Here is a 26,994-nt window from a genome sequence, read left to right on the forward strand (position 1 = left end):
GTCGCCCCGCCCTCCCATAGAAGCATATCTGCAAACTGTTTGATAACCTATTGATGGTGTAGTTGTACTTTTCGGATACATTATTCCGTCCCGCTCAGGTTTCAGTGCAGATCCACTGTGCAGTAACAGGAACCTTCCTAACCATTTCAAGTAAACCCCCTTTTTATGTCCTGTTTTTCTTCCATTTTCCGATCCTTTTTGTTCACAAGAGGGCTGTTCTCCATCCTCTATGTTGTGGACCTCTGCTTGCTTGGGTTGATGTACTTCCCCACACACAAAGCCAGCCCATTCCTTATGTGAGTACAATGTAAAAAAAAAGGAAATTTAAAGAACAAAAAGAATCTTTCACTGATAAATCCTTCCGTGTTTGCAAACATTGAGATGTCGAGCCCAACATTAAGTTAAATTTCTTTGTTTCTTTTTTTTGCACACACAGCAGAATACACATTGTTTGGAAGCAAGGTCTCCTGGTGGAAAGTCAAATGTTCAGAGGTCACTTTTTTTTTGTTTGTCCTATTTTTCTTGCCGTCTCGACAGCTTAGTCCTGCTTGGCTTGGAGCTGCTGCTTCCAGGCCTCGTTCAAGTAAACCAACCGCTTGTAGTTGAGGATAAAGAGAATGAAGTTCAGCGCATATGTGGTGATGCAGATGATGCAGAAGTCCTTTAGGACAAAGTAGAGGATGTAGCCCAGGTAGAGCGAGCCCACCACCGATAAGATGGACGTCGTCATGAGAAAAAGGGCAGCCATTGCACTGACAGTCATTCCTATGACAGGAAACAGAAACTAGGGCTTAGGTCAATTGTGTACACTGTAAAACAGTCACTGTAACTGGGTGTTCACTTCACACAAAGGCAATTTTCACAAATTCATGCGACGAGATAACATACAAAGTCAATGCAAATGCACGAGTACATGCCGTTTTGCCCCGGGTAGCACGAATGAGGTGAATGATATGAAATTTCACAGTGTGAATGACGCGATATTCACCTCATCGTCCGTTCGAGTTGAGTTGAAATCTTTCAACTTTGGCCAATAATTCACATGATCAAAGCACGCTTTTTCCCGCCTTGGTGTGAACGCATGGTTATACCCAAACAACCTGATGAGTTCGTCAAATCTGTGCTTGTCTCTTTCAGTCACTCCTGGTGATGATGAACAGCTCAAACACTGACATTCCTGCATTGACTGCTTAGGGCTGGCAGCGCTAAAAATGCTGCTAGTCTTGATTATTTTGCCAAATATTGTGATCACAATTATCAATCAACAAGGCCAGATTTGACCCCCAGGACATTGTAGTTACATGGTTTGACTCTGCACCTTAGTTAACTGAGCCACCAGGATGTCCAGGTTTAACAGCTTTTACACAATGTTTTGGACTGATGTAATGCCAGAGAGATAAACATTCAATTTTGACTATTTACTAATTGGGTTGACATGCTCTGCTTTTTGTATCTCCTGCCAGCAGCTCAACTGTTATGCCTGCAGGGCTTCACAGAACTGAAGGCAAATTATGCAATTATTAATTGTGAAAATTAAAATTGCATTATAAGATTATACATGAGTCAGTGCAGTCCTAACCCTGGCAACATGAACCACCATTAGAACTTGATATGGTTGTAGTACTAAACAGTTTTGGTTGTTTTTTTTACCATGGTAAATCGCCACCAGGCACAGACATTCTGTCAGCTCCAACATGATTTAACTGCACAAGGGAGCAGCAGCTCTGTTAGAAACCTCAGGAAAAGGAAACGGGAGCCCTGATCAAAGGAAGCATGGACACTTGGGCAACAGGAGTTTGCGCTACAGTTTGGCTGCAGTGGTGTCAAAGCTTGAAGAAAGCAAAATTGTGACTTTTTTTGTCTGTATCTTATTGAAAGACAAAAAAGGAATTTCAATTTTCCATTTCCAGGGATTGTTAACACAGGAAAATGACAACCAGAGACAAACTCTTCACATACTTATATATAATATATACACTGAACAAAAATATATTAAACACAGTGCTTTTGTTTTTGCTCCCACTGTTCATGCGTTGAACAAAAAAGAATCTAAGACTATGCACACAAAGGGCTTACTTCGCTCAGATTTTGTTCACAAATGTGTTGAAATCTAGTTGAAATCCATGTTAGTGAGCACTTCTCCTTCGCTGAAATAATCCTTCCACCTGACAGGTGTGGCATATCCACATGCTGATTAAACAGCATGATTATTGCACAATAAAAGGCCACTCTAAAATGTGTACGGTAGTCATCACACAACACAATGCCACAGATGTCACCAGTTGAGAGTTGGCATTGTGACTGGTGTCCACCTGACTCCACCAGAGCTGTTGCCTGTGAATTGAGTGTTCATTTCACTGACCACCATAAGCCATCTCCGATGTGTTATGCTGCCTTCAAGTGTAACTTGAAGTGAGCCCGTGGCGACGACATGATTATGACAGGGGAAGTTGTATACACAATATCGTGAACTCAAGAGCTTACAGAAAAAGTCCACTTCCCAAGTCGTGAATACCACAGGAAGATGGACTCTTCTCGTGAACATGGTAAACACGACCCCATCTGAAGGCAGGATTATTGTGAGCAGTCCAAGGCACACCTGTACAATAATCATGCTGTGTATAATCAGCATCTTGAGATGCCACACCTGTCAGGTGGATCAAGGGCGTCACTTGGGTGTTGAAAAGTGGTGGGGAGTCTGGGGACATAAGGGTTTAGATGGAAAAACGACTTCCCATGTTGTAACCATGTCGTCACCATTGGCTCATGAGTTCCATTTGAAGACAGCATAACACTTTGGGATGGCATCTGGGCTACACCTGTCTGGTGGATGGATTATTTTGGCGAAGGAGAAATGCAAAATCTGAGAGAAGCCCTTTGTGTGCATAGAAGCAGTTTTAGATTGTTTTGTTCAATGCGTGAAAAATGGGAGCAAAAACAAAAGTGCTGCGTTTATATTTTTGTATATACAGTATAAGTATATCAAAATACTTCATTGGGAATAGTGCCGAATTTCAAGTCTGAAATTTAATGTTTATGTCCTATAATGGTTCAGAGAAGAGTGTCGCCTTTTCATCTGTGATAAACCAATGCACAGCTTGCCTTCATAAAGAATGAATTGGAAAGGAAAGGTAATTATGACTATACACTGGATCGGATGTCTGGGGATTTTCTGCCATAGCATAATCATCATAATTTGGATATGAACATTTTTGAGTCTACTAAGTCAGTCTCCCATAATGTTGATAGAGCAGTTCCAAGCTTTACATTGGTATGAATCTGAAATCATTTAAGTCTCATTTTTGGAGTTGTCCCTAGGCCTAGTCCCTGTGCCCCTCAGTATGGAAATCTTGACTTCCCTGCAGTTGGACTTAACTGGGCTACTATTGTCTTAGTCAAATGAGTAGTAACTGCTATGGGTTATGTGCCACCAGTGCCAGCACCAGGAAAATGTGTCAAACTAGCATGACTGAGTTAGCAAAACCATCTACAATGTACTCAGAAGGGAGGAGAATGTGACTTTAACATTGGCAAGAGAACTGGAGAAGACCTTCAAGTTAAAACAAGTCATTCAAAGTATTTATAACACATTTATTATTTATTATTATTAATTACTAATTATCACTGCCATATCAGAATAGGCAAAATTGATCATTGTATTGTTTGTCCAATTAAAAATCTAACTCCAATGGGGCCCTACTCTAAGAACTGTGTTCAAGTCCCTTAAAACTGTTAACTTGCTTATTCTTACTGTTACTATTACCAGCAAGTTATACTGTTATTCAGTAAAATAATAATTTAAAATACAGCTCAGTGGCCTTGTGGTTTGAGTGTCCGCCCTGAGACTGGGAGGTCGTGAGTTCAATCCCCGGCCGAGTCATACCAAAGACTATAAAAATGGGACCCATTTGCCTCCCTGCTTGGTTGGAATCGGGGGGTTAGATCACCATATGATTCCCGAGCGCAGCACTGCTGCTGCTCACCGCTCCCCCAGGGGATGGGTCAAATGCGGAGAACAAATTTCGCACACTCAGGTGTGTGACAATCAGTGGGACTTTACCTTTATATATATACTGTATATATACTGTATATATATATATATATAGAGAGAGAGAGAGAGAGAGAGAGAGAGAGAGAGAGAGAGAGACCCTGAAATCTTGAAAACACATGGGCATGTTCCAGTTCTATATATCATATGTACATGTGTGGTGGCCTGCAGAAAACCTTCACATGGTGGGAATTTGACATTTTCATTTTTTGACATTTCCATAAATTAGAAACTCTCCCCAATATATAACTTTTTGAATGCCTTTGAGATCGCTCTCTCAGATCAAAAGTTATGAGTATTTTAATCTGCTGCTATGTGACTAAGTAAAACGTGAGAAAAATGGCTTTAAACATTCCACAACATTCTATTCTTTGTTTGTTTGTTTGTCATGTTTATTTCGAATATGTACCGGTATGTAAACAAAACAGAGACAATATACGGGGCCTTCAAAATTACACGTTAACAAGTCGATTGAAATAGTACTGTGAAATAAAGATGAAGGGGTAAAACAAAATGTAAAAAGGAGTGAGAAGAAGTATAACTTATTAACTCCCACCCCTTTTCCACAATACTACATTATTATATACTTGTATAACAACTAAGTACTCTAAGTGGCATTCCACCAAAACCATAAAAATAAATACTTTCCCTTTTGTTTTATGAAAATAATTATTCACCATGATGTACTATGATGTAATCAAATCACTCAACATCTCTAAATACCTGAAAAACTCATTTTCCACCTGCTTTGGCTCATTACCAACTATGTGCAGCAGCGACATGTGAAGGGTTTCTGCAGGCCACCACACATATGGTTTGAACAGGCCATAATGTTAAATGGGATAGCTTGTAGAATGCTGAAAGATTGTTTCAAGTTCCACTGGTACACAGTTCTAAATAAATAAATAAATAAATAAAAGTGCTATGAACGTTTTCAGAATGTCCTGAGCAGATGGTTTGATAAGCGATCATCAATAGGACAAGTTTCTGAAGAATAGCGAGCCTTCAGAGACAGACACTATACATGATAAGACACGAGTTATCATGTGTGGCAGGTCGAGTTCAATATAGCTGAGACAGTGGAAGAGAGAGTGGTGAGTCAGCAATAACTCTACCATGAATGGGGACATGTGTCAACTGAATTCTCAAAACAGTACAAACAGTTGACTCTAAAATGACACCTTACCTAGTAAGAGCTGAAAGGCGTAAAAGAAAATCCCATAGACACTGTTGGGCTGGTTCAGTGCACTGTCATTTCCAAAAATTGAGCCCAAGAGTCCAAATCCTCGACCCCACCTACACCATAAGAAAAAACAAACATCAGTAGAGAAGGCAGTTATAACCTTAATTCTAAAAAAAGTAACAGGCAAAACAGTAGAGAAGGCAGTTATAACCTTAATTCGAACAGGCAAAACAGTGGCAAACTGAATAGAAATAGAAATAGATCACAGTTTATATTGAAGCCAAGATTCAAACTCTATTGAGGTGCTTGTGGAGGTGAGAAAAATAACAATGCTCCATCTTAGATTACTGTGTTAGGGACAATAATTCCCTATTATTGTTTATCATCTTTCATTAAAATCGTATCATGATGATATGAAGATATTTTAATATCGTGGTTGATATAGATTTATGCTGTCTAAATGAATGATGACAAAGCAAATGTTACTTAAAAACTGATCAAATTAGGTATGTAGGAAATAATATTATTGGAAATTTTCAGTTTTGTTTGAATCACTTTTAACATTACCATTCTATTTAATGAGATGAACATTCATTTGATTATTTAACGTGATTCTGCATACATGAACCATATCGTGAAGTGAAAGCTATATATTGATACCGAGAAACATCCTTATGATTATCATGAATCATGATATTGATTTGAACCATATCGTCCGGCCCTAGACAGTCTCCATCTAGACAGGGATTCCCAACCTAATTGTTCAGCATATGTGACAGATCAGATCACAAATTAGGCTACATTTTAACTGTTAACCCCATAAGTATGGCTTTGACAGCAAGATATTCCATATTCCATCATAATTGTGTGCCCCAGTAAACTTGGTTAAGCTTTTGCCCCGCTGTGTTGCAGTTTGTGTCTAAATTTACATTCCTTCATATATATAAGTATTTAAAATAGACACTTTGCAACTTATTGTATATAGTAGTTACTGTACATTTCTGCTTATGTCTAAATGTACCCTTTTTGCCTGCCTGTTGTTTTTTTACTTCTTTCTTTTTCTCTGTAGCCGTTTTCACACATGCGCTTTTTACCGCTAATGACCGGAAAGCGGTCTAATGCCTTCATGTGTGAAAGTTGTTTTCCAGTATAAGCGTTCCCCCGTCATCGCGGACATTTCACCAGTTTCGAGCCAGTCAGAAGAGCGGTATGCCGCGATAAGGGACACAAGTGTGAAACGGGTCCAGTCATTTGCCGGTCCTTCTCTCATGGGCGAGGTGTACACACGTTGCTTAACGTTCACTTCCAGCGTGCATCATCTAATCATTCGCGCACATCAAAGCAAACTACTTCCACATTTCGCTTCGTGCATTTGCTTTCTCTACATACATACATACAAGCGTTGGGCGGCTTGCAAGCCGCTGCCATTCTCGCTGTGTCTGTCCTGTGTCGGGCTGCTGCGAAGTGCAGAGGACTGAAGGACTGGCCTCTCTCGAGCAGAGAGGGGAGGGGGGAAATCGGCTGTGTTTATTACGCTGGCTTGACGCTGCCTGGATACTACTCTGCACTGCAGCCCATGAGCGAATGTGAAGGATACAACATACTTTAAGTCAAACGAGTGTGATTTATTGTGTGACAAGCAAACTTATTTCACCATCGGAGTTTTGCCGACCCCCAAAATAAGCCCCCCCCCCCCCCCCCCCAACATACAGGCTATTTGACGACTATATTCACACATGCGAGCGCTCAGGTGTGAAGGGAAATTCCGGGAAATGGCCGATATTGATTTACAGGTACTTTTCCTGTACGCATGTGTGAAAACGGCTTGTGTGTACTTTGAGAGCAAAGAAAACTTGAGCCCAATTCCTTGTATGTGTACATACTTGGCCAATAAAGCTGATTCTGATTCTAAAGTCTGTTGTTGCAATTCTAAATATGCAAACAAACAGGATACTTTTTCTGTCCTGACATATTTCCTTATCACACAGGCTAAAAGCAGCACTTTAACATACACAACTTCCCTGGAAGATGGAATACATAGCCTTTGCATTAACTTTAACTTTGTATAAATCAGAACGAGTTTCATCCTATCACTGGGACTGGTCAACTCATTCAACCTGTTTGTCTTTGCAACCTTACTGCTCTACCGTGCTGCAGACAAGACCTGGCCTGCTAGTCCAGGCAGTCTGATATCTGTCAAGTGACTTTAAAGAAAGTAAGTACAATTAATCAATCAATGAGTGCATCCAACTGACTCCCACAGCTCTAGCAGTACCTGGGGAATTTTCAAAGTGCCTGGATAAACATCTTGGATAAAGATTTTATGTGTATTGTTGTTGTTTTTTCCCCCACCAATACTTTTTGTGACCTCTGGAATCAGAGGAGGAAAAACAATCAGTCACGGACAGTTATTGTTATTCACGTCAATTGTGAGGGTCTGCAGCAGGAGCATGATGATAAGAAGCTGGTTTGATCATTACCCAACAATGTATGAATGAAAAATTAGTCACTGCTGATTTCTCAGACATACATTGATATGTTTGGGGAGAACAGTGGTAAGATATGATGAGACCGATGATGATGATGCATGTCTAAAGGTAAAGGCCCCTTACAAATATTTTTGCTATTGTATTTTTTAATTGCCATGTGACAATTACAATATCATAGGCTATGATAAAAGCCTTAAAAAAGTGCACTGATAGAGCTAAGGAGGGCTCTAGAATGTTTTACATGTTGGAATTTCACAAAATTCTCACCACTGTGTTGTCACATATTCAAAATGACTACTCATCACCCCAAGCCAAGGCACTAGTACATACATCCTTTTGTTCACTCACCCAAAGACACCACATTTTGACCAGACTTGGTGGGATTGATGCATCTCACTGCTATGCTGCATACATTCACAATTACACTGGTTAGCCCAAGAGGGAACTAAAATTACAGCTCAAAAGAAAATGACATATTTGTTACTGATTGGCCCAGATAGGGGCTTAATCATTCGTGGGGACGACATGTTTACTGCCTTGTTTTTTAATGGTTACTTTAATAATCTGGACAATGGCCACAAAGGGCTTTTTGCTCTTCAACTGTTGTGTTGACACTCAAATGAAGGCTTAGTCTGTACTTTCTAACAGGTGGCGGAACAAGGTAGGTCTTAGCCTTACCTCAATTTGCCTTAAGGATATTGCTGGATCAAATCAAGACCACCAAACCAACAAATAAAAGCCAATCAATGGATTTGATTTGTCCCACTCAGCTTCTGATTTTGTTATCATGTAGCCTACAGATAAAAAGAATATGTTAACGTGATGGGCAGAAATTCACAAATAAAATGGGCTACAGCTACAATTACAGGTGATATAACCACATTCACTTTATCTTAAAAACTGAAAATAGCATTTAAAAAATATCCCCTTGATCTTTATTATTAATCAGACAACTGGTGGTAATATAACCAAGATTGCTGACCAGTAAGAGGTCAAAGTAGCAAAAACTATGGGCCTTCATTTAGAGAGAGGAAATTCACCCTAGCTAGTTAAGTCAATTAAGTAACTTGTCTTTTGCTAATTGTTTTAGGAAATAGGTAGGAACTCATTTCACTGTAACTGAAGCTGTGAGAAACGCTAGATTAGCTAGCCTGCAATCAGACTGAATTGTCAACTCGTTACTTACACTCCATTTCCATCCCTGCCAAAACTCAACTCAGTGGAGTGGACAGGCAATAGATTAGCACCTCTAGCATTCAAACAGTCAACTCACAAATATGTAATTCTCAGTAGGTAGGTTACATTCCAATCATGCTGTAACTTAAGTATCTGTGCAGGGCCAAGGAACTGAAATGACTCGCATTCAGTCAGTCAGTGAGATTCCAACAGGTGGGGTCTTAATTTGATTCCTGAAAAGATGCATGCAAACTGACCATTTCCAAAGTGAATATGGCATGGTAACCTCAGAGCAGAACTGCCCCGAATACCTCTAACAAGAAAAGTATTATTTTTGTAATGGCTAATGTTGGCAAAATGATCTTTGAGAATAACCGTCTCTGATTCGTCTCATGCTTTAATGCAATCAACACTACAGTAAGGAAACAATACAATTATCATCAAATATCCCAGTAAGTTGTATCTGTCCAATTAGGACATTTTGTCCTTATGCCTGAAATCAGGCATAGTGCCTGAGAACATTAAGCCCTGCAGTATATGATCAGCTATGTTCCTGACAATTTGGGTCCCTTGGTCACTCCAGTCCCCCAGTGACCTCTCTGGAGAGGCTCGGTGCAGTGTGTCCATCAGGGTATCTGTTCAGGGAGTAGCCTAGCCCTGGCTTAAGAATGACCCTTTGGACTGAAATCAATGTCGCCACAGTTGACGTTATAGCTAGCTGGTAACAATAACATGACAGCTAACTATAGTGGGGATATGGTAACCTTACATAAAAGCATCCAAATGAGCTGGCTACGAACCACAAATCTATGTTTTTGCACGGGGGATGATGGCTTCATTCAATAATAAACAGTGCACTCTGTTCACAACAATGGTCAGACCAAGATAATGTTGGCACTGCATGGTAGTAGTATTGAGTTTCTAAAATTGAGAGCATCAAGTACGATAAGGTAGTGTTGTTGGCTATCAGTAACTTATCGAATGACAATTGAACGGCTCTCTGTTGATGGCTAGCTAACGTTAGCTAAGAGAAGTGTTAGCAACTGTGATACATGAATAGTAGCTAGCAATGCTAGGCTAGCTCCATTGAGCTAGCTAGCTCATGATATTTTTAATAAAATGTTGAATGGGTGGTTCATGGTAACGGTTAGCTAATTTCCAATAGTGTGTTTCATAGCCAGTAGTTACACCCAGGCAGTTATGGTTTGCAGTTAACGTTAGCGTTATCTATGTGTCTCTGGTAACGTTAAACGTTGATGCTAACTCAATGCATTTGACAGTTCAAACCGCGCAGCCCTTCCCAAAATGCCACAATACAAGCCGGGCTCATTGAGCGCCACTGTAGGCGCTGCTCGGTGAATTCAAATTACCTTGAGCTGAAGACTTTTGAACAGCTGATGGAGCTGCTGAAGTCGCACATAGCCCGATAACTCGCGTCCTGAGCCTTTTCCCTCTCAACGTGAAAAGCATATAAAGACAATACAATGCCTAATAGGCAAACGAGAAGCCTGGCTATTCTTTCCCATCGAGGGGTGGACACTCTCAGGACGGGCGCCGCCATCATTCTCTGGCCTAGCTGGAGACACGCATACGCAGCTACTTCGCATTTGGGACAGAGCTGCGACGTGGAGACGCGTCAGGACGTGCCACACCATCATGGGCGTGCCATACCCAAACAGTCTCCACACTCACCCAATGTGGGACTATACGGAAACAACTCTACTAGTATGCAATGAATTGTTTGTATTTTTATGCTCATGCAAAACGTCAGATGAACACATACTGGTCTGCTCCTCTGACTGATAGCTACATAAAAAGCAATAGTAACCAGTTCAAACGTATTGTTGCTGGGGTTTTAGTTGTGGTTTCAAATAGTTTGTAGGCTATACTAGCCCTGCAGACAGTGCACACCCATCCGTGGTGCACACAGCATCGATTTAGCCATATAACTTCTCTGCATGAAAGGAAACCAGCCTTTCTTTCACCACCCCCTTCCCGCGCACCTTAATACCTATGGCGTAATATGCAACATGTTACCACAATATCACCATTTTAACCAACCAAATATCTTACAAACTATGTATTATAACACTGTTTTGTCTCTCTCTACGTGGGTCTGCGTGGACCCCTCGACGCGCCATGATCACGTGACAGCTTGTATATAAACACTGGGTGACATCATCTGTTTGTTTACTCGCTCTGAGATCCGTCTGGTAAAACTGCAGCATTCTTCTCCTCATTCATGGCGACAGATATGGAAATATTTGCTTCTTTCGAGGAAGCACATTACGACCAATATGATTACTATAATCTAGTTGAATACCCGTGCCATGCTGGTGGCAAGGGGCGAACAAAGAGAGAGATCGAGCTGAACACGAATCGCCATTCCCCCGGGGGACACGAGAGGAAAATAGCAGAGAAATTTCACAACAGCGAAATTAAACGGAGGACCAAGAGCTCGTCGCCTTGACTAACTTAGGTATGTCTTTTCATCGTTATCTGTGGAGTTGTGTTCAATTTGGCACATAGCGTTAGTAATTGCTTGTGCCCCCCCAAACACACACACACACAAATCGGCCTATGCAAAACAAACAAAAAAGTGGCCTACAACTCCCTGCTTGGATACAATTATCTCATAAATCTAATGTAGTCTATATTATGATGAATTGTCAATCTGAGATTGGGAGGTAGTCAGCGGTGGTTCTTGTAAACAAGCTACTGTTGCCATATATCACGTGACCATGTGAGGTGTTGTTGTTTTTCAATACCTGTGAACCTGTGGAAAATGTGAGAGCCAGGATCAAATATTGTAAAGCTTTCTGACGCCTTAAAATTGTTGTTGGCATCAAAAACTGAGGAACTGGGATATTGGGCCAGGTATTAAAAAATGTTTTTGATACCCAGCCTTACCTGTTGTTCAGAATGCCAGTATGGCCCTAATGTAGGCCAATAATATCATATTACTGATATGTTCATGTGCACACACAAAGCCTTGTTTGTACTTTGATTTGTTCCCATTACAAAAAAGCTACTTATAATTGACAACTCCTAATTTCAGGTGTAATGAACCAAGGTCCATAAATGATGAGGGTGCAGGAATGCAGGTTGGACCAGGATTTGCATTTGTAAACTTGGGATTGTCATTCTGTGTAGCTGTCAACTGGTTGGTTTTCTTATCATTTAGACCTGATCATCTATAGACCTTGCATGGCACTATGCTAGCTTGGGTTTACCACTTGTAGAACTTTGTCAACTGATTGGGTTGAACTTTGTGTGGGGATAATGTTACAAATTTACCTGTTCATGAAGGCTGACCAAATGCACTGCAAGTTAGTGATATATGGTAAGCAAGACTCAGGCTGGGATAGAGGAACTTCTCTACAGCCAGAATTTGTACATGGGATGTGCTTGTGTGTAAAATATTTTCATTCTATTCGCAGGGTGTCTATGCCATTATTGAGAACAAGAGTAAATCGAATTTGGTAGAAGCTATATACAGAGTTGGCTTGAACATTTTGTTTCGTTTTCCTTACAGATCCTGGAACAAGTTGGATAGATTTCTGATGTTGACCGTGGCCAAGCGTGTTTCTGCCTTCCCTGACCCAGTGGATGGACTGCTGTGACACCGGGAACAAGCCCAGGAAACCAGTCACGAGACAGCTCTCCATTGCACTCTCTACCCCTGTAACCAGATCTGCTACTGTACTCTCTGGTTACAGCTGTGCAAGAATAGTTTGTGTTGAGCTATATAGGTCAGTGGTGTGTGCTCAGTGTATAGTCATTTATGTGGGTGAAAAAGCTATTATACTGTATTTCATTTCAATAAAGAGAATATTGTTAACAAAGCAATCTCTGGTTGTTTCCATTGTTATAACCTAGCAAGGAGAAACATTATTCTTGCTGCATTATATTGACTACAACATGTTTGTTTATTTTTACTTTATTCAATCACCCAGTCAACCCTCTTCCTGCTCCCTAACAGTTTCTCCTTCCTCCCCTTGTCTGGTGTTTCCTCGGTTCTGAGCGAATGCCTCTGTTCACCTTTGTCTGTCCCAGAGGAGTAGCATATTCAGCCATCAAAGCCAGAGGGCAGCCCCCAAAAATGCAAACAATGGTGTGTGATCATGCTCCTGGCTCCACCCTGGGGCAGATATTTCTTAAAATATACTGTATATTTCTGGTGTCTTTTGGTTGCTTTATCATTTCTGTTGGCATGAGCAATTTGACTTTGATGGTTCACTTTTGAGGTCCTGCAGGAGCCTGGAGGGCAGGGTTGTCATCTGTGTCTCTCTCGCTCCTCACCTATCCACACTCTTTCCATACATCCACTCAATAGACTGTGATACAGACCTCTGACAGGCCTACCTCATCTTTCCTGTTTGTTTTCCACTAGTTTAAATGATTGGGTTATGTTTTACTTTGGCGTATGTCTCCCTTTTGTTAGTTACAGCCTATAAGAGCTGGGTTGTAACAAACAAAATAATAATCACTATAGAGCCTGAACAGTCACGTGACATCTTTTGCCCCGGATGTGAGTTTCCCAGTCATTTTCTCGATAAACATTTCAAAAAATCATTATATAACGAGTTTTAAGGGTGGAACCAAGCCAACCCGTGACCTACTGAATCGTGAGTGACCATAAAACATTTCAGTTGGAGCAAAAATAACAAATAACAATAACAATAGATTTTCGATTCCCCCCGTCTTTATTTTTATTATTTATTTATTTTATGTGAATATTGAGCCCTATTATACTAGGAGGTAGTGAGTTTGTGTACTCACTACCTCCTCCTAAACTCAACTGACCCCCCCCCCATAAAACTGGAACTCATACTGTATCTAAATTAATGCCTGTCTAACTGGGACTGGTAAATTGATGTAAGTTCCCTGCACATTAATGCCTATTTAACTTAGAATGTAAATTTCATGTACAGTACATTCAATGTAAACTCTTATCTAACTGACTGTAAATTCATGTAAATCCACTGCCTATTTAACGTCTATTTAACTCAGTCTGTAAATCCAATGTAAATTCATATTTATCATCCACAGAACACTTAACCACTCATGTACATATTGTATATATTTACTCGATTTGATTGCACTTGCAACTTGTGATTGCCTTTAGTTATCTTCCTACTTCTTATCCCTGTATATTGATGTGACCGGGGGGCTTTTATTTTGAAACTGAAATTACCCAACCGGAAAAGCTAGTTTTTTCCTGCCGTCTTGACACGTGGTTACATGTCTAGCAAGAGCAAGTACAACTTGTTAGCTTTTCGTTCGTATTCTTTCTACTCTCCAAGATGCAAATCTGCAATGTTTGCAGTGACCAGACCCCAAAATACAGATGCCCAGCCTGCAAAATAAGATAGTAAGTAACGTTAATTTAACGTTATTGTTTGCAAGCTAACCAACAGCTGTTAACCTAGCGTTCTACTGACTAGGCTCGGTACGCAGCTGACGTTAGCCAAAACCCCATAATATAACGTGCTAGTGATGGAATCAAATATTGTCGATCGTGTATCCCATTGACCCGGTAGAGCAGTATGTATCGCAGTTGTGATATTTGTAATGTTACTTACAGCAATCAAACGAGGTTAACGTTACCATACCTAGCCCCTCTGTCACTACCCGGAAGAGTGACGGAGGGGCTAACGTTACGCCAGACGCTGACAGACAAGCTGCTACGAAATTACTGCAGTAACGTAAACCTTCCTAGAAAATTGAAATACAAACACATTTCCAACTTGAGGTTCAAAATCAAAACGGAGAAGGGCATGGGCCATTAAGCTATATTGGCATGGGTATATTTTACAGGTCAGGAGATCCTGCTCTCGTCAAGGAGCACATGTGCTTGACGGCAAGCCACGTAGGTAAAAATAGCGAGTTCCTAAATAAATCCACGTTTTCGTCTGTGGGCCTTTTTCACAGCAGCCATGTTCTGTCTAAAAGGCAGGGTAAATGGATTGCAAGTTGGAAACTCAATGTTTTGGTTGCACTTGCACCTGTGTTTACATAGTCTAGCTTGCCAGACTGGGAGGGAAGTCTGACAAGCGAGACTAGAGTTTTTTTAGACACAAAAGGTTTATTTTCATTATATTATTATTATTGTTATTTTATTATTAACTGGGTGAATACATCCATGGGTATGCCTATATTTGCCTAGTAATAAATATATACAGTTTAGAAATGTATACTATAGCAGTTAATGTCAATACGTGGATTGGAGACTTGGAGAATAACCGCAGATCAATTAACCTCACATATTTTTCTTTCTCCTTGCAGTTGTTCGCTAGGCTGTTACAAGAGACATAAAGGTAAGTCAACCTGATTCAAACAGATAACAACAAGCCAACTAATCATGACAATTAAAGGAGAATTCTGGAATTTTCCTTTAATGCCCATGGTAGATACAACATGGATCACAAAACTAACAAGCATCAGTTGAGTCATGTAAAGACAAGCTATCTATGATAATATCACTGGAAGGTATTAATCTGCTCATCAACTGATTCACCTCGCATCCTAATTTATTATTATTTTTGTCCATAGATACTTGCCTGCCTGTTAAGCAGCCAGCACCCATCACTCCTGCGGTTACAGCTGCATCCTCCACTGGTACGGTGTTACAGGTTTAGTCATTCATGTGATTCTTTGTTTTGCTTTCTGCAGGGTTCAAGTAATCTATTGGGAGCATATATCATAAACATAAATAGTAAGAGGTTAACACACTGGTTCTTAAACTTTTTCACATCAAGTACTCTAAACTGACAAATTAGACCATGGTCGCCCATTTGAAAAGATTTTGTCCCAGGGTCCCCCATCTGATAAGATGTTTGCTTTTAGATGTTTTATTACAGAAGGTGTATGAAACCCATGACCAAAATAGTTAGTTATACATTGTCATTGTGTTACTTATGGATGGAATTATAGTGAAAATAAATGATTCCCACTTTTGCAGCCTGCCCTCCAACTGGATACGACCCACGACGTCGTTTGTACAAGCAGCCGAATATGACCTGACATCACGTTTCAACGTTAAAGGGGGACTGACCCCATCAGATTTCTTGCAAAACGGTATTCTACTTGATTTGAAAACTCTGCAGGCAAGATGGCCACCTATTCTTTATCCTGGCAGAATTCCTGGGCCATAACTAACATAACTTGGCCAATAAGTATGTAACATACCAAATCAAACCAACGGTAATGTCTTCATTTGATGTAGAATGCAGAGGACATGTAACTGTTTCGTTAAACTCGCATTCCAGGAATATTGTATTTACTGCGCTGCTCCAGATAACGTAGTTGGCTCGAGCCTGTTTCGTCCCGGAACCTATGCCTGGAACCCACTCGCTTTGCGCCAGAACACAATCGATTTGGGGGTGGAACACGCCAGGATTGGCCAACGCCAGTGCCCAGAACTGTCAAATCAAATCATCGCCTCCCAGTATTTTCAGTAGAGATACAGTAGATAGATAGAGAATGTTAGAAATATAGTCAGCCACGTTATAAACAACAAACTAACGCTGGTGATCTGTATGGAAACAGTGTTACTCGAAATGGTTAAAAGTTATATCAATTTGGTCATTCAGTGGCGTTTTACTGCCATGTACAGTAACATAACTAGCTAGCCGGCGCCGCTAACATTAGCCACAGTAGGCGATTACACATGATGCATTGCTCTTAAAGGGCTCGCGCCGCGTGAACTACAGTAATAATCACATGGGGAAAAAAACATTTTTCACATGAGTGGGGCACACGCAAATACCACCGTGACGTAACGATGTACCAAATCGCCCATTCATTTGAGGGCACAAAAAAAAGCAGGTTTGAACCCATAGAGGGCACTTATTCTGCTGAAATGATAGGGGTTTGTAAAAGTGTAACAGATTGGTCTCAAATGTGGAGACTTTGACCAGAATCCTTCACATACCACCCTAAAACCCATATATATTGGTTAAAAGCTTTAAAAAAGTGTTTTGGGGGTAAGTTACACTTTAAGTGTCCTCTAGCAGTCATGTGACCAGACCAGAGTTTGGTGAAAATACCTCGAGGCATGCAGGATTTGAACCTGGGGCCGCTGGCTTGACAGCCTCCTTCATAACCACTCAGCTACCGGTTCGTTGCTGTCTGTACCCCTAACCCACACCCTAATCGTAATGTTTTTTTTAAAAGAAAAGTCGCTTCTTCATGTTAAAAAACCACCGATATATCTCAATGGGCTGACTCATCACAGGACGGTGCTGCGGCTCTAAACTACAGGTTTGGGGGTTCTAGAGTAGAACACAAGACGTCTGCTCAGATGTGCGTTTACTGCGGTGGTTAAATCTCCGATCGTGTCTGCCTGGGCTGGGCTAGCAGCTATATTCTAACTTTGCTGAATGGATAGAACGGGGGATTTACCCCACCCTGGCCACGCCCCCAGCCAGGCTGAGCCAGCTAGCCCAACATCTATGATGAGACATCGCCTCAACCTATTGGTCGTATTGCAGTACTTTTTATCTGGCATATGTGCTATATGGTCGTGTTCCAGGTGTTGCTGCATTACCTCATGGAGTGTATGAGTTGGATGACTTGTTGCACTTTTGTCGGGGAACCCCCTCAAGGACCCACTTTGAGAACCATGGGGTTAACAAACATACCTTTTTGATGCTCAGTGTGAGTGTCATTGTTTTTCTCTTTGCAGAGCCATGGGGTGTCGAGGATCTCTTGCATGAAGATGATTATATAGACAAAATTCCATTACAGAGGCTCCAACTGTTAGGTATAACCTTAATCTTCCAGTCTTTCGCTATTGGCAGCACATATCAACCTTTCATCTCACTTGAATTTCTTCATGCTCCGTTTTTCTTCTCTGCAGGGCAATCAGAGGGGCTGAAAGATCTTCTCTGTAACCCCCATCTCAGACAGTTACTGCGGTCCATTGACAGTGCTGACAGCAAACAAGATGCGATGAAGGCCGCTATGCAGGAGCCTCTGTTTGTTGAGTTTTCAGATCAGTGTTTGAAAATTGTAGAAAATTAAGGATTAGGGTCTAGAGATTGTGACGGTTTATAGAATTGTGCCAGGATTCATAGTTCCTTTTTTTTTTTTTTTTACTGTGCAATACCTATAAGATGTTCAGCTATGGCCAATATTGTGTCAAGCATGCTGTATACTGCATTTACATTTACTTCAATGTGATGATTTTTATTGATCTAACTTTGTCATTTGCGATCTGCCTCTTAATGCCATGTAGGCATAATGGTGTTAAAATAAAAGATGAAACACTTTAAAACAGTTTGAATTCCAGAGTCAACACTTGAGGCTTTTAATGTGCTTAGCTGAACTGTTATTACATGACTGATGACATGGATATCCTAAAACGGGAGAAAAAACAATTTAAAGTTGCAAAGTTTGTGCTTTGAAGATAACTGCAGCTTTTCAACCAGCTCTCTATCGAAATTGGGATAGTGTGAAAAACTGAAATTTTTTATGTTCTGTTTCTAGGGCTTCAGGATCTGCTCTACTTCCAAGAACCAGTGACGTCACTGGTCTCGGGGAAAAGCGCAGATCTTGAGGCTGCACTGGCTTGCATGGCTGTTATTTCCAGCTACACACGACAGACAGGACAGTCTGATCGAGAGCCTTAACGAGCAATAGCAGCTGGCAGGGGCGATCTAGATGCAGGAACCATGGAGGGAATGTAGACCGTGTTCATCTGCATATATACTACCGACATAATAATACAAAGCTGGCTGAAAAGTGGCAACGTTATAAGAAACTGACAACACAATAATAATTAAACATTTATTTCAACACAGATAATACAAGTTATTTTACATTGCTCTCTTGGTACAGCACCGGTCTGAGTATAAAGCTTCTAAAGTATACTGATAAGAGGTCAACAAATGTGTGGTCTGCAAAAACCCTTGATATGGTGGGAATTTTACATTTTCATTTTTTGACATTTCCATAAATTAGAACCACTACCCATATATAACTTTTTGAACAATTGTGATAGCTCTCTCAGATCAAAAGTTACAAGTATTTTAATCTGTTATTCTAAAAGTAAAACGTGGGAAAAATGGCTTTAAACATTCCACAATGTATTTTCTACAGTGGCATTCCAACAAAACCATACAAATAAATACTTTCCCTTGTTTTATGTAAATAATTATTCACCATGATGTACTACAGAGATGACAGTAACCAAATCACTCAAAATATCTGACTCATTTTCAACCTTCTTTGGCTCATTGCCAACAATGTATAGCATGTGAAGAACATGAAGGGTTTCTGCAGGCCACCATACAAATATTGAAGTGACACCAAGTTTAGATGGTTGTATTTTAATACATCCATGGTTGTAATGGGTAATAAGGAATCTAGTGGGAATTATTCAACAAGCAAAAGGATATGCTAGCAATTAACAGCTGTCAGATCAAAAGCTACAGCAGAGAGAGGTGCTTTCTTTACTGCATCATTTGGTTACACGTAGAACTTCCTGGCTGCAGCAACATTGTTTTGAATATAGATAATGAAGCGAGCTTGGTCCCTGTATTAGGCCGAATTATGCATTTTGCATCATATCTCCTGAACCACACATGATAACACAGAACAGATGTCTACCCCATGTTTTGATGGTCAAGGATTACAATGAAACTATATATAACATCATAAACTATTCAGGTAAATTGTTAATGGTCAATTCAATGACATTGTGGGAAGGAAATCACAGTATCTGAGAATAGCCTATTTGCCAGCCTATAGAGAGCCCTATTGTGAACCCGAAAATGTTGAGTAGCCCCAACGTTTATGTTAGAAATGTACAGTGTGGGTCCCCCAGCATTTAGAAACTGTTGGATGCTAACTTGCATATGTAGGAGAATACAAAAAAGTGGGACAAGAAAGCTCAGCAGGCCAAGTAGAATACAAAATAGAAAAAGGAGCTTCTTTGATATTAGGATCACATTTTACTTAAGAAGTAATGTACAAGTGTACTGCAAAAGTTTACTAACAATGTACATCTTCAAACAAACAGCATACGTGGCCACGTATGCTCTTCTATACAGGTGCGGCAGCCCACACCCAGCTAATACAGCCTGACGAAGACCAGCGAGGTTGAAACGCGTTGCGTTTTGTTGCCCGTGATTTTGTTTGAAGATGTACATTGTTAGTAAACTTTTGCAGTACACTTGTACATTACTTCTTAAGTAAAATGTGATCCTAGTTTCCAAGAAGCTCCTTTTTATGAAAAAGTGAACATCATTTTCACATCTGGACGACCAGTGACTGAAAATGCTGTTTTCTCTGGTTTGAGGTATAGTGCAGATTTTTGGCCACAGCAAGTGTCCTTTTTGAGGTAGGAAGTTCATCTTGGGCTCAAATTGAACCTTATGAACTTGGGCAGTTTTCTAAATACAAATGAGGAAGTGATATTCACCATAAAGTGCTGGAAAATAATGATTTCTGAGGAGAATTTGTAAAACGGACAGTATTTCTTTGTATTTTTGTAGGTTTTGTGGGTGAAATTATAAAATAGAATTGCAGCAAGCCCCAGAATCTTATTTTGCTACTACCCCCTATGTTCCAGCATACTTCCTGCAAAGTTTCATGCATGCAGGCCTATTTATGCCATTGCAGTAGCTTATTATTTGCATTTACACGATTTCTGTCCCAAAAATGATTTTTTTGGGCCCCTGAGACCAAACGGCCTCGAGTTGAATGTGGCCCCTATGCTTTTGAGATGGCCCAAGTGTTCTCCCACACACAACACTGCAGTCAAGAGATGTTCATATATTATACAGTCATCTGAAACATCCAGATATAAAGAGCAGAAAGTGATGTAATCAAAACATATTTCCCTGATGTAATTTTATCAAACACTTAAGAGTGATCAGCAATTTGAATATGACCTGGTTTATCCTGTGTGTGTCTGCTTCAATGTGTATGTCAGCTGCTGTTTGTGCTTTATGTGCAATATGTGCGCTTAATATGTGCAACGCTTGCTTAATGAGTCGTGTTTTCCACCAGGGAACACATTGGAAATGAATGCTTCTAATAAATGTTGCACCATTCACATGTGCATCTGAATGGATTTTTTTTTTCCATGTATTTACACCCAAAAATAAGTCAATCAAATCACCCATAAATAAATAAATAAACCATTGTGAGATAAATCCAGATTTTAAGAAAGGCACTTGTCAAAAGACCAAGACTTTCAACAATGATCAAAAGTTCCAAAAAAAGGCAACAAGAAAAACATGTCTTTGGTTTTTAAAGGTGCTCAGATTGTGCCACATGATACAGCCACTTTACATAATTATGCTCAGTGTAACACATTTTGCCCAGGACCAAAAATGGTGCCATGAAGTGGGGTGTGAAACATGTTGGTAGTACCCTATTATTTTCATTATTCTTATATCATTTCTGGTTTTGTTTCAAGCCATATGATGAAGTGGTATGCTCAACTGAGACGAGACAACTATCAGTGAAATGCAACTGTGATGCAGAGTGCAAATAGCCTCAAGATAAAGTTAACTAGACATAATGAATATTAAGGTTTGAAAGATTTAAGTAAGTTCCATTTAACATTGTTGCCTGTTGCAGTTATATACCTTTCTTCTAGTTTTGTTTTAGGCCATCAAATGAAATTAAATGTAAAGTCTTGGCGACAAATTCAGAAAAAAGTCACATTTCCTTTGGTGAACTGTCAACTGGAAGACTGTGCAGTTTGCGTTTATCCGCCCTTTAAAAATAATTTTGGGATGATTTGAGACAAAAGTCAAGCATCATGAACCAGGTATTGTATGTTCCGTGTCCTCCATTAACATTGATCATCATACACATCTTTACATTCCATGTGGGAGATTGCAAAACTTTCCTACACGTGGGACAGATCTCCTGCATCCTAAAAAACATCATTCTACCACGGTGCAAATGGGAATTTGAAAAAGTGGGATGTTATGGGCTGTATCAGTAGTTCACGATTGGTTAAATGTTACTCTCCTTTTGAATATCGCAACATAACGAGATAACCTCTGGCACCTTAGCATCTTTACAAAGGTTCATTTGAGCTCTAAATAGTCATCAACTTAAACACTGAGGAAGTTGGATGCAACAACAAAATTGTTACGCAAAGTGGCAGTGTAAAATCTCAAGTTTGTTCCCTCTATTTAAAATTGTGGATGAGCAGCTTTTCCATCTGTTCCATTGCAAAGGCAACTAGCCTTCATCTGCGTCCATCAAAGCCTTAGTGTTATGTAAAGAAAGGGAGTGCTTAACAGATTACAAGGTTTTCTCAAGCAGGATCTGGTTGAATCCTGTCACCCCATTGCTCACCAGGTCTGGATGCATATCAGCATAGAGAAGTGGAGATCGCCGATAGTGCATCTTTACAGATCCCTGAGAGGAGAAAAGAAAAGAAAAAACATAATATCACTCATCTCGTATAAAGAAAAGCTATGAGTAATGATGGATACATTTCGCGAAGAGATTTGGAGGTGTCCTCACCCTGGGTTGAGCCCTTATGGAGGCAAGCCCCTGCTTGTACTGGTTGGTCTCCACCTTGTACTGCCCTCTGTGGGAGGGCAGGTCGAGGGAGGCCAAGACAGACATGATCTTGTGGAAGCCGGTGGCGGTCAGAGACACGGTGATGGACGGGGCTGAGGTCAGTGCCAGGCCCATGGGCCACCCCCACACCGTGACGGGCTCCTGCATGGTGGAGAGCTGCACAGAGCCTCGCTGTCGGACCACGGGGTTCAGCACAGGCATGTCCTCCTCCAAAAGCTGCTTCACATCATCCAGCTCTGCCTCGGCCAAGGAATTCAATAACATCTGCCATAACAAGAACAACACAGACATTTACCAATTATTTACAACTTTACGAGGAGAACTAGCTAGAAAATACTGTATGGAGTATGAAATCATGAGTGAACACACAGATCATCACAAAAACCATACTTATTCCATTAGCACAATCAAATTATTAAAATGTGGTGAAAGTATTTGCTACCCTGCCATGTCACAGAATCCCATCATAAAAATGTTACTATTCAGACTTTTTATTGATTCTACGATGGTGTGATGTTTTCTTTCTACTGCTTACCCTCCACCTCCTCCAGGCACTCTGGATGACTGCAGCTGCACTGTGCCATCTCTGGACCTGCCTGCGGACCAGCCATGACCGCACCGCTGCAGGGAGTACAAAGCTTCAATATTTGACTGGGGAGAGGGGGGGAGGGGGCTAAGACATTTACACACTGCAAGTGCAATCTATGCACCATATTGTACCATTGTTGGGATGAAAGTTTTTATATTCTCAACTTGCTAAGTGTTTGCCCGTGTCACCATTTACACAGTTTTTCTTATGTATTGTATGTCAGTATGTACAGTACTGCAGCATTTTAGCCTTCTACTCCAAGACAAATGTCTCCCACGGGAGACAAATAAAGTGGACCTTGAACCTTTGTGAAGGAGACTAGCATCCAGAAGAAAGTGTCAAAAGAAGACCTCAAAGAGAACATCTCTCATTAAAAAGGTGCTGTAAGCAATTCTGAAGGAAGGATTGAGTCAACAGGGTTCTCATTCCCAACCAAGTAGTCAAATACTGATGATGCTTGGGGTTGGTGGTCCAATCTAAAATACCAACCCAAAGCATCACTATTTGACTACTTGTAAATGAGAACTGTGTTGACTCAATACTCTTTGTGAAGTTTTCTCTCCTAATTGGATGAAGTGGGATGGGATACCAGAAAAGTTTCTCTTCTGTTTACCACAAAGCAGAGTGAGTGGGTTACTGTTACATGTTACTGACCAAACATTATTTCAGTGATTGCGGTCAGAACATAGAGCTATTTAACACACACACACGCACGCGCGCGCGCGTGCACACACACACACACACACACACACACACACACACACACACACACACACACACACGACGCTTACAGCATCTTTAACAGGTGATGAGATGTGATTTCTGTTGCTTCTGCAGGGATAATCACAGTCAAGCTGAGACGGTGTACACACTCCACCAGGTGGTGCCTGCTGGTCAGACAGTGGGCTCGTAGCGAGCAGACACAGTGGGAGCGAGGCCAGTGAACTCTAGTGTTTACTCTGAGCTCACTCCGAGTAGGCAGTGCCAGGGCATTAAGGGCTTTACCTGCTTGGAGCCGGGTGGCGGCCCGTCTCCGGGCGACACGTCTGCGCCGTCGGTGCCTTCGCCAGCAGCACTGAATGGAGAACGCCCTCTGAGTTAGGATCTTCTTCCTCTGATCCTCCAGAAACTCCAGCTGCGGGACAGATCAGACTCTACATTCAATCATGATTACCAGCCAGCGGTATGGCTGGTATTGTTTTCACCTTGTGTGTACATGTTGTGTGTGTGTGTGTGTGGGTCTGTGTGTGTGTGTGTGTGTGTGTGTGTGTGTGTATGTGTGTGTGTCATCAAGGCAAAATGTGGTCCTGGAGACACCTATTGTAGCAGGAACTACCACAGAAACCTGATAGCGTCACAACCATGCAAGATGCAATCACTTTACAGGTGTGTGTAGTTCACATCACAATGAAGGCCAAGTTCAAAGATGGGTGTTGTCCAAGCAAGGGGGCCGTAAGTAGCCCCACCCATTGGCACCCACACTTTACGCCCCTGGCCTATATTCGTTTTTAAGTCATGGGCATCGAAGCGAGTGTGGTTCCATCGTAAGATGGTCTCTAGTTAACTGTTTAGGCAGGGGCATCATTTCTAGGATATATAATCATCTGGTAGGACAGTCTTCAGAGTCTACCATGGAGAGACTGGAGGCACGTTTAACTCACGCCTTAAATTGCTGCAGTATAACTGGTTGATGAGAGTCTATGTAACGCCAGAGAAGATGAATAAATACAATGGTGCCATTCCTGATTTATGTTTCAAGTGCCGAAAAGAAAAAGGTACACTTTTCCACTGTCTATGGCAGTGTAGCCAAATCAAAACATTTTGGGATGCAGTAAGAAAGTGTATCCAAGATATTTTGTCCATACAAATACCTTTAGATCCAAAGCTCTTTATTTTAGGATTATACCCACTTAATTTTAACATCAAAAGGAGACAGAAAAGGTTTTTGGATATAGGTTTACTTTTGGCCAAAAGAGTTATTGCTGTAACTTGTAACAGGTTGGTAGGCCGGGGATCGGGAGATGGATTTCTGAGTTAACAACGCTGCCCTTAGAAAAAATCACATATACTGTACCATCAGGGGTAAACAGGAATTGTTTGACAGCATTTGGGGCCCTTTCATTTGTTATCTAGAGAGGACAGATGTGGCCGACATGATGGAAGCGCCTGGGACTGTTTGAAAGATTGACTGTTTCTGTTTTCATCTGCATTTTTTTTTGCTTCTTTATTCCATTTATATTCCATTCTATGTACCTGTACATGAGTCAAGATGTAACTGAAAAAGTGTAAGTTAAATTAGTCAGCCCCCAGGAGAATCATGGTCTGTATGTCGGTGTGTTTCTTTGTTTTGTTTGTTTGTTTGTTTTTCTGTTGTGCTATTGTGGGGAGGGGAGGGAGGTGGGATATGTATGGGATGTTTGTATTGTAATTTGTATAGATGTTTAAATGTGTTAATTGAAAACAATAAATACAATGTTGGAAAAAAAAAAGATGGTCTCTAGTTAGCAATAGTGTTAACATCTACCACCACACCTGCTTTAGATTCCCATATTTAGACCAAGAAGATAAATTCAACTGAATTAGAAGGTATAGGTATTAGCATTATGTAGCAAATATGAAAAGAATTTCACATTCATTAAAGGGATACGCCACCATTTTGAGAGTTTAGGCCATTTGTCATATCATTGTCAATACAAATGGCCTAAACTCTCAAAATGTTGGGGTGTCCCTTTAAGCTACATCCATTTCTTGAAAGTGTGTCTGTGTGTGTGTGTGTGTGTGTGTGTGTGTGTGTGTGTACACAAATGACTGACCATGAACTGGGTCAGGAAAACCTTAGTCCTTCCACAGTGCACCAATGAGCTGCATGTTTCCCTGTCAATAGCCTGGCTTTGTAACAGCAGTCTGAGAAGCTTGTCCACAGCTGGCCGAAGACTGTCAGCCTCCACATCTGAGACAGGGGGTAACCAGGAATTAGACTGGGCCGAAACATTTTTTCATTTTAAGCACTAGAGACACACTTCAAGTTGGACAACAGAGCCAGTAGCTAGCGTGCAGGCCTAATGTTGAGCTGCACGCCACTAGTCTAGAGATTCAGTTTTACCAGACAGTACATATCTAGTCTAGAGATTCTAGAGGTTTTACCACACAGTACAGTACAGTACAGTACAGTACAGTACAGTACAGTACAGTTTTGCCAGTAAATGTTGGTTGGTTAATTAAGACAAACACAGTTTAGGTGCAAAGCCACAGAGCAGAGTAGAAATGCAACGCAGACCTCAACAGCACCGTTAGCAGTTAGCACAGAACACTGATATGATCGCTGTGAAATTTGAGGCAGGAGAATGCTGGCAATGCATCTTTCAAACGTGATAACATGCAAGTGTAAATCAGGAACAGACAGTAGAGCTGTGAAGTAGGCCAAAGCATTTGGCGGAGCTCAGGGTTAGTAAGCAGGCTCCTTAAATGTCAATATAACAAGCAGCCCAACAGTGGACCCTAACAAATATCAAAGCTCAAGTAGACCAATATAACAAATGCCATTAAACAACATGCAAAGCCGGTTCTGATGGTTCAGAAATGCATGATGCATTTACCTGAAAAGTTCTAAAGGAGTTGAAAAGTTTTGTTAGAAAAGTCCAGTTTTTATGCACCAAACTGAAAAGTCCGAAGGAGAGTAGAGAATTGAGGACCAAATGTAGTAAGAGGGCTAGTGAAGTTAAAGGAGAATAAACCAGCAGACCTAAAGAGAGGAAATAAAACAATTTTTCTGTCAACTGTAAACATGCTTAAATTGACCTCAACTGTATCAAATCAGAAACCATACGTACTGCCATGATGAGCTCCTGACTTGAACACTGAAGATTCAGAAATCAGTCCATAACGTTGTATCAAGTCTTTGAATGGAATTCTACACAGAACAGAAAATGACAAGTCAACCAAAAACCAACAG

General features: G+C 40.8%; 3 protein-coding genes across 3 annotated transcripts in view; 1 reads left to right on the forward strand and 2 right to left on the reverse strand.

The window, feature by feature from the left end:
* Positions 1-473: 473 nt before the first annotated feature.
* vkorc1l1 (vitamin K epoxide reductase complex, subunit 1-like 1) lies at positions 474-10,472 on the reverse strand. Its single transcript, XM_083638215.1, has 3 exons — positions 10,267-10,472; positions 5,235-5,344; positions 474-765 (listed from the first exon to the last, which is right to left on the reverse strand). The coding sequence occupies exons 1-3, from the start codon at positions 10,458-10,460 to the stop codon at positions 539-541; spliced, it is 531 nt and encodes a 176-aa protein (XP_083494341.1). The 5' UTR covers positions 10,461-10,472; the 3' UTR covers positions 474-538.
* Positions 10,473-14,132: 3,660 nt separating this feature from the next.
* Positions 14,133-18,161, forward strand: znhit3 (zinc finger, HIT-type containing 3). The gene is made up of 5 exons (XM_083658507.1): positions 14,133-14,270; positions 15,185-15,216; positions 15,452-15,517; positions 17,586-17,663; positions 17,760-18,161. Exons 1-5 carry the CDS (start codon positions 14,203-14,205, stop codon positions 17,921-17,923), a joined length of 408 nt encoding a protein of 135 aa, XP_083514633.1. The 5' UTR covers positions 14,133-14,202; the 3' UTR covers positions 17,924-18,161.
* Positions 18,162-21,354: 3,193 nt separating this feature from the next.
* Positions 21,355-26,994, reverse strand: part of myo19 (myosin XIX) — a 30,613-nt gene continuing 24,973 nt past the window's right edge. The window contains exons 19-24 of the mRNA XM_083640217.1: positions 26,873-26,952; positions 25,856-25,992; positions 24,048-24,177; positions 22,989-23,074; positions 22,394-22,717; positions 21,355-22,285 (exon numbers count right to left, since the gene is read on the reverse strand). Coding sequence (XP_083496343.1) covers positions 22,169-22,285; positions 22,394-22,717; positions 22,989-23,074; positions 24,048-24,177; positions 25,856-25,992; positions 26,873-26,952 — 874 coding nt within the window. The 3' untranslated portion in view covers positions 21,355-22,168. The remainder of the gene's footprint in view (positions 22,286-22,393; positions 22,718-22,988; positions 23,075-24,047; positions 24,178-25,855; positions 25,993-26,872; positions 26,953-26,994) is intronic.

This window comes from Poromitra crassiceps (genome assembly GCF_964638095.1).
Source record: "Poromitra crassiceps genome assembly, chromosome: 1".
NCBI lineage: Eukaryota > Metazoa > Chordata > Actinopteri > Beryciformes > Melamphaidae > Poromitra > Poromitra crassiceps.

Coding starts and splice junctions, on each gene's coding strand:
- znhit3 (XM_083658507.1), top strand. CDS start 14,203: ATGCAAATCTGCAATGTTTGCAGTGACCAGACCCCAAAATACAGATGC. Junction 14,271..15,184: donor CCAGCCTGCAAAATAAGATA/GTAAGTAACGTT, acceptor TTCTCCTTGCAG/TTGTTCGCTAGGCTGTTACA. Junction 17,664..17,759: donor ACAGAGGCTCCAACTGTTAG/GTATAACCTTAA, acceptor TCTTCTCTGCAG/GGCAATCAGAGGGGCTGAAA.
- vkorc1l1 (XM_083638215.1), bottom strand. CDS start 10,460: ATGATGGCGGCGCCCGTCCTGAGAGTGTCCACCCCTCGATGGGAAAGA. Junction 5,345..10,266: donor TCAAAAGTCTTCAGCTCAAG/GTAATTTGAATT, acceptor CTTATGGTGTAG/GTGGGGTCGAGGATTTGGAC. Junction 766..5,234: donor CGCCTTTCAGCTCTTACTAG/GTAAGGTGTCAT, acceptor TTCCTGTCATAG/GAATGACTGTCAGTGCAATG.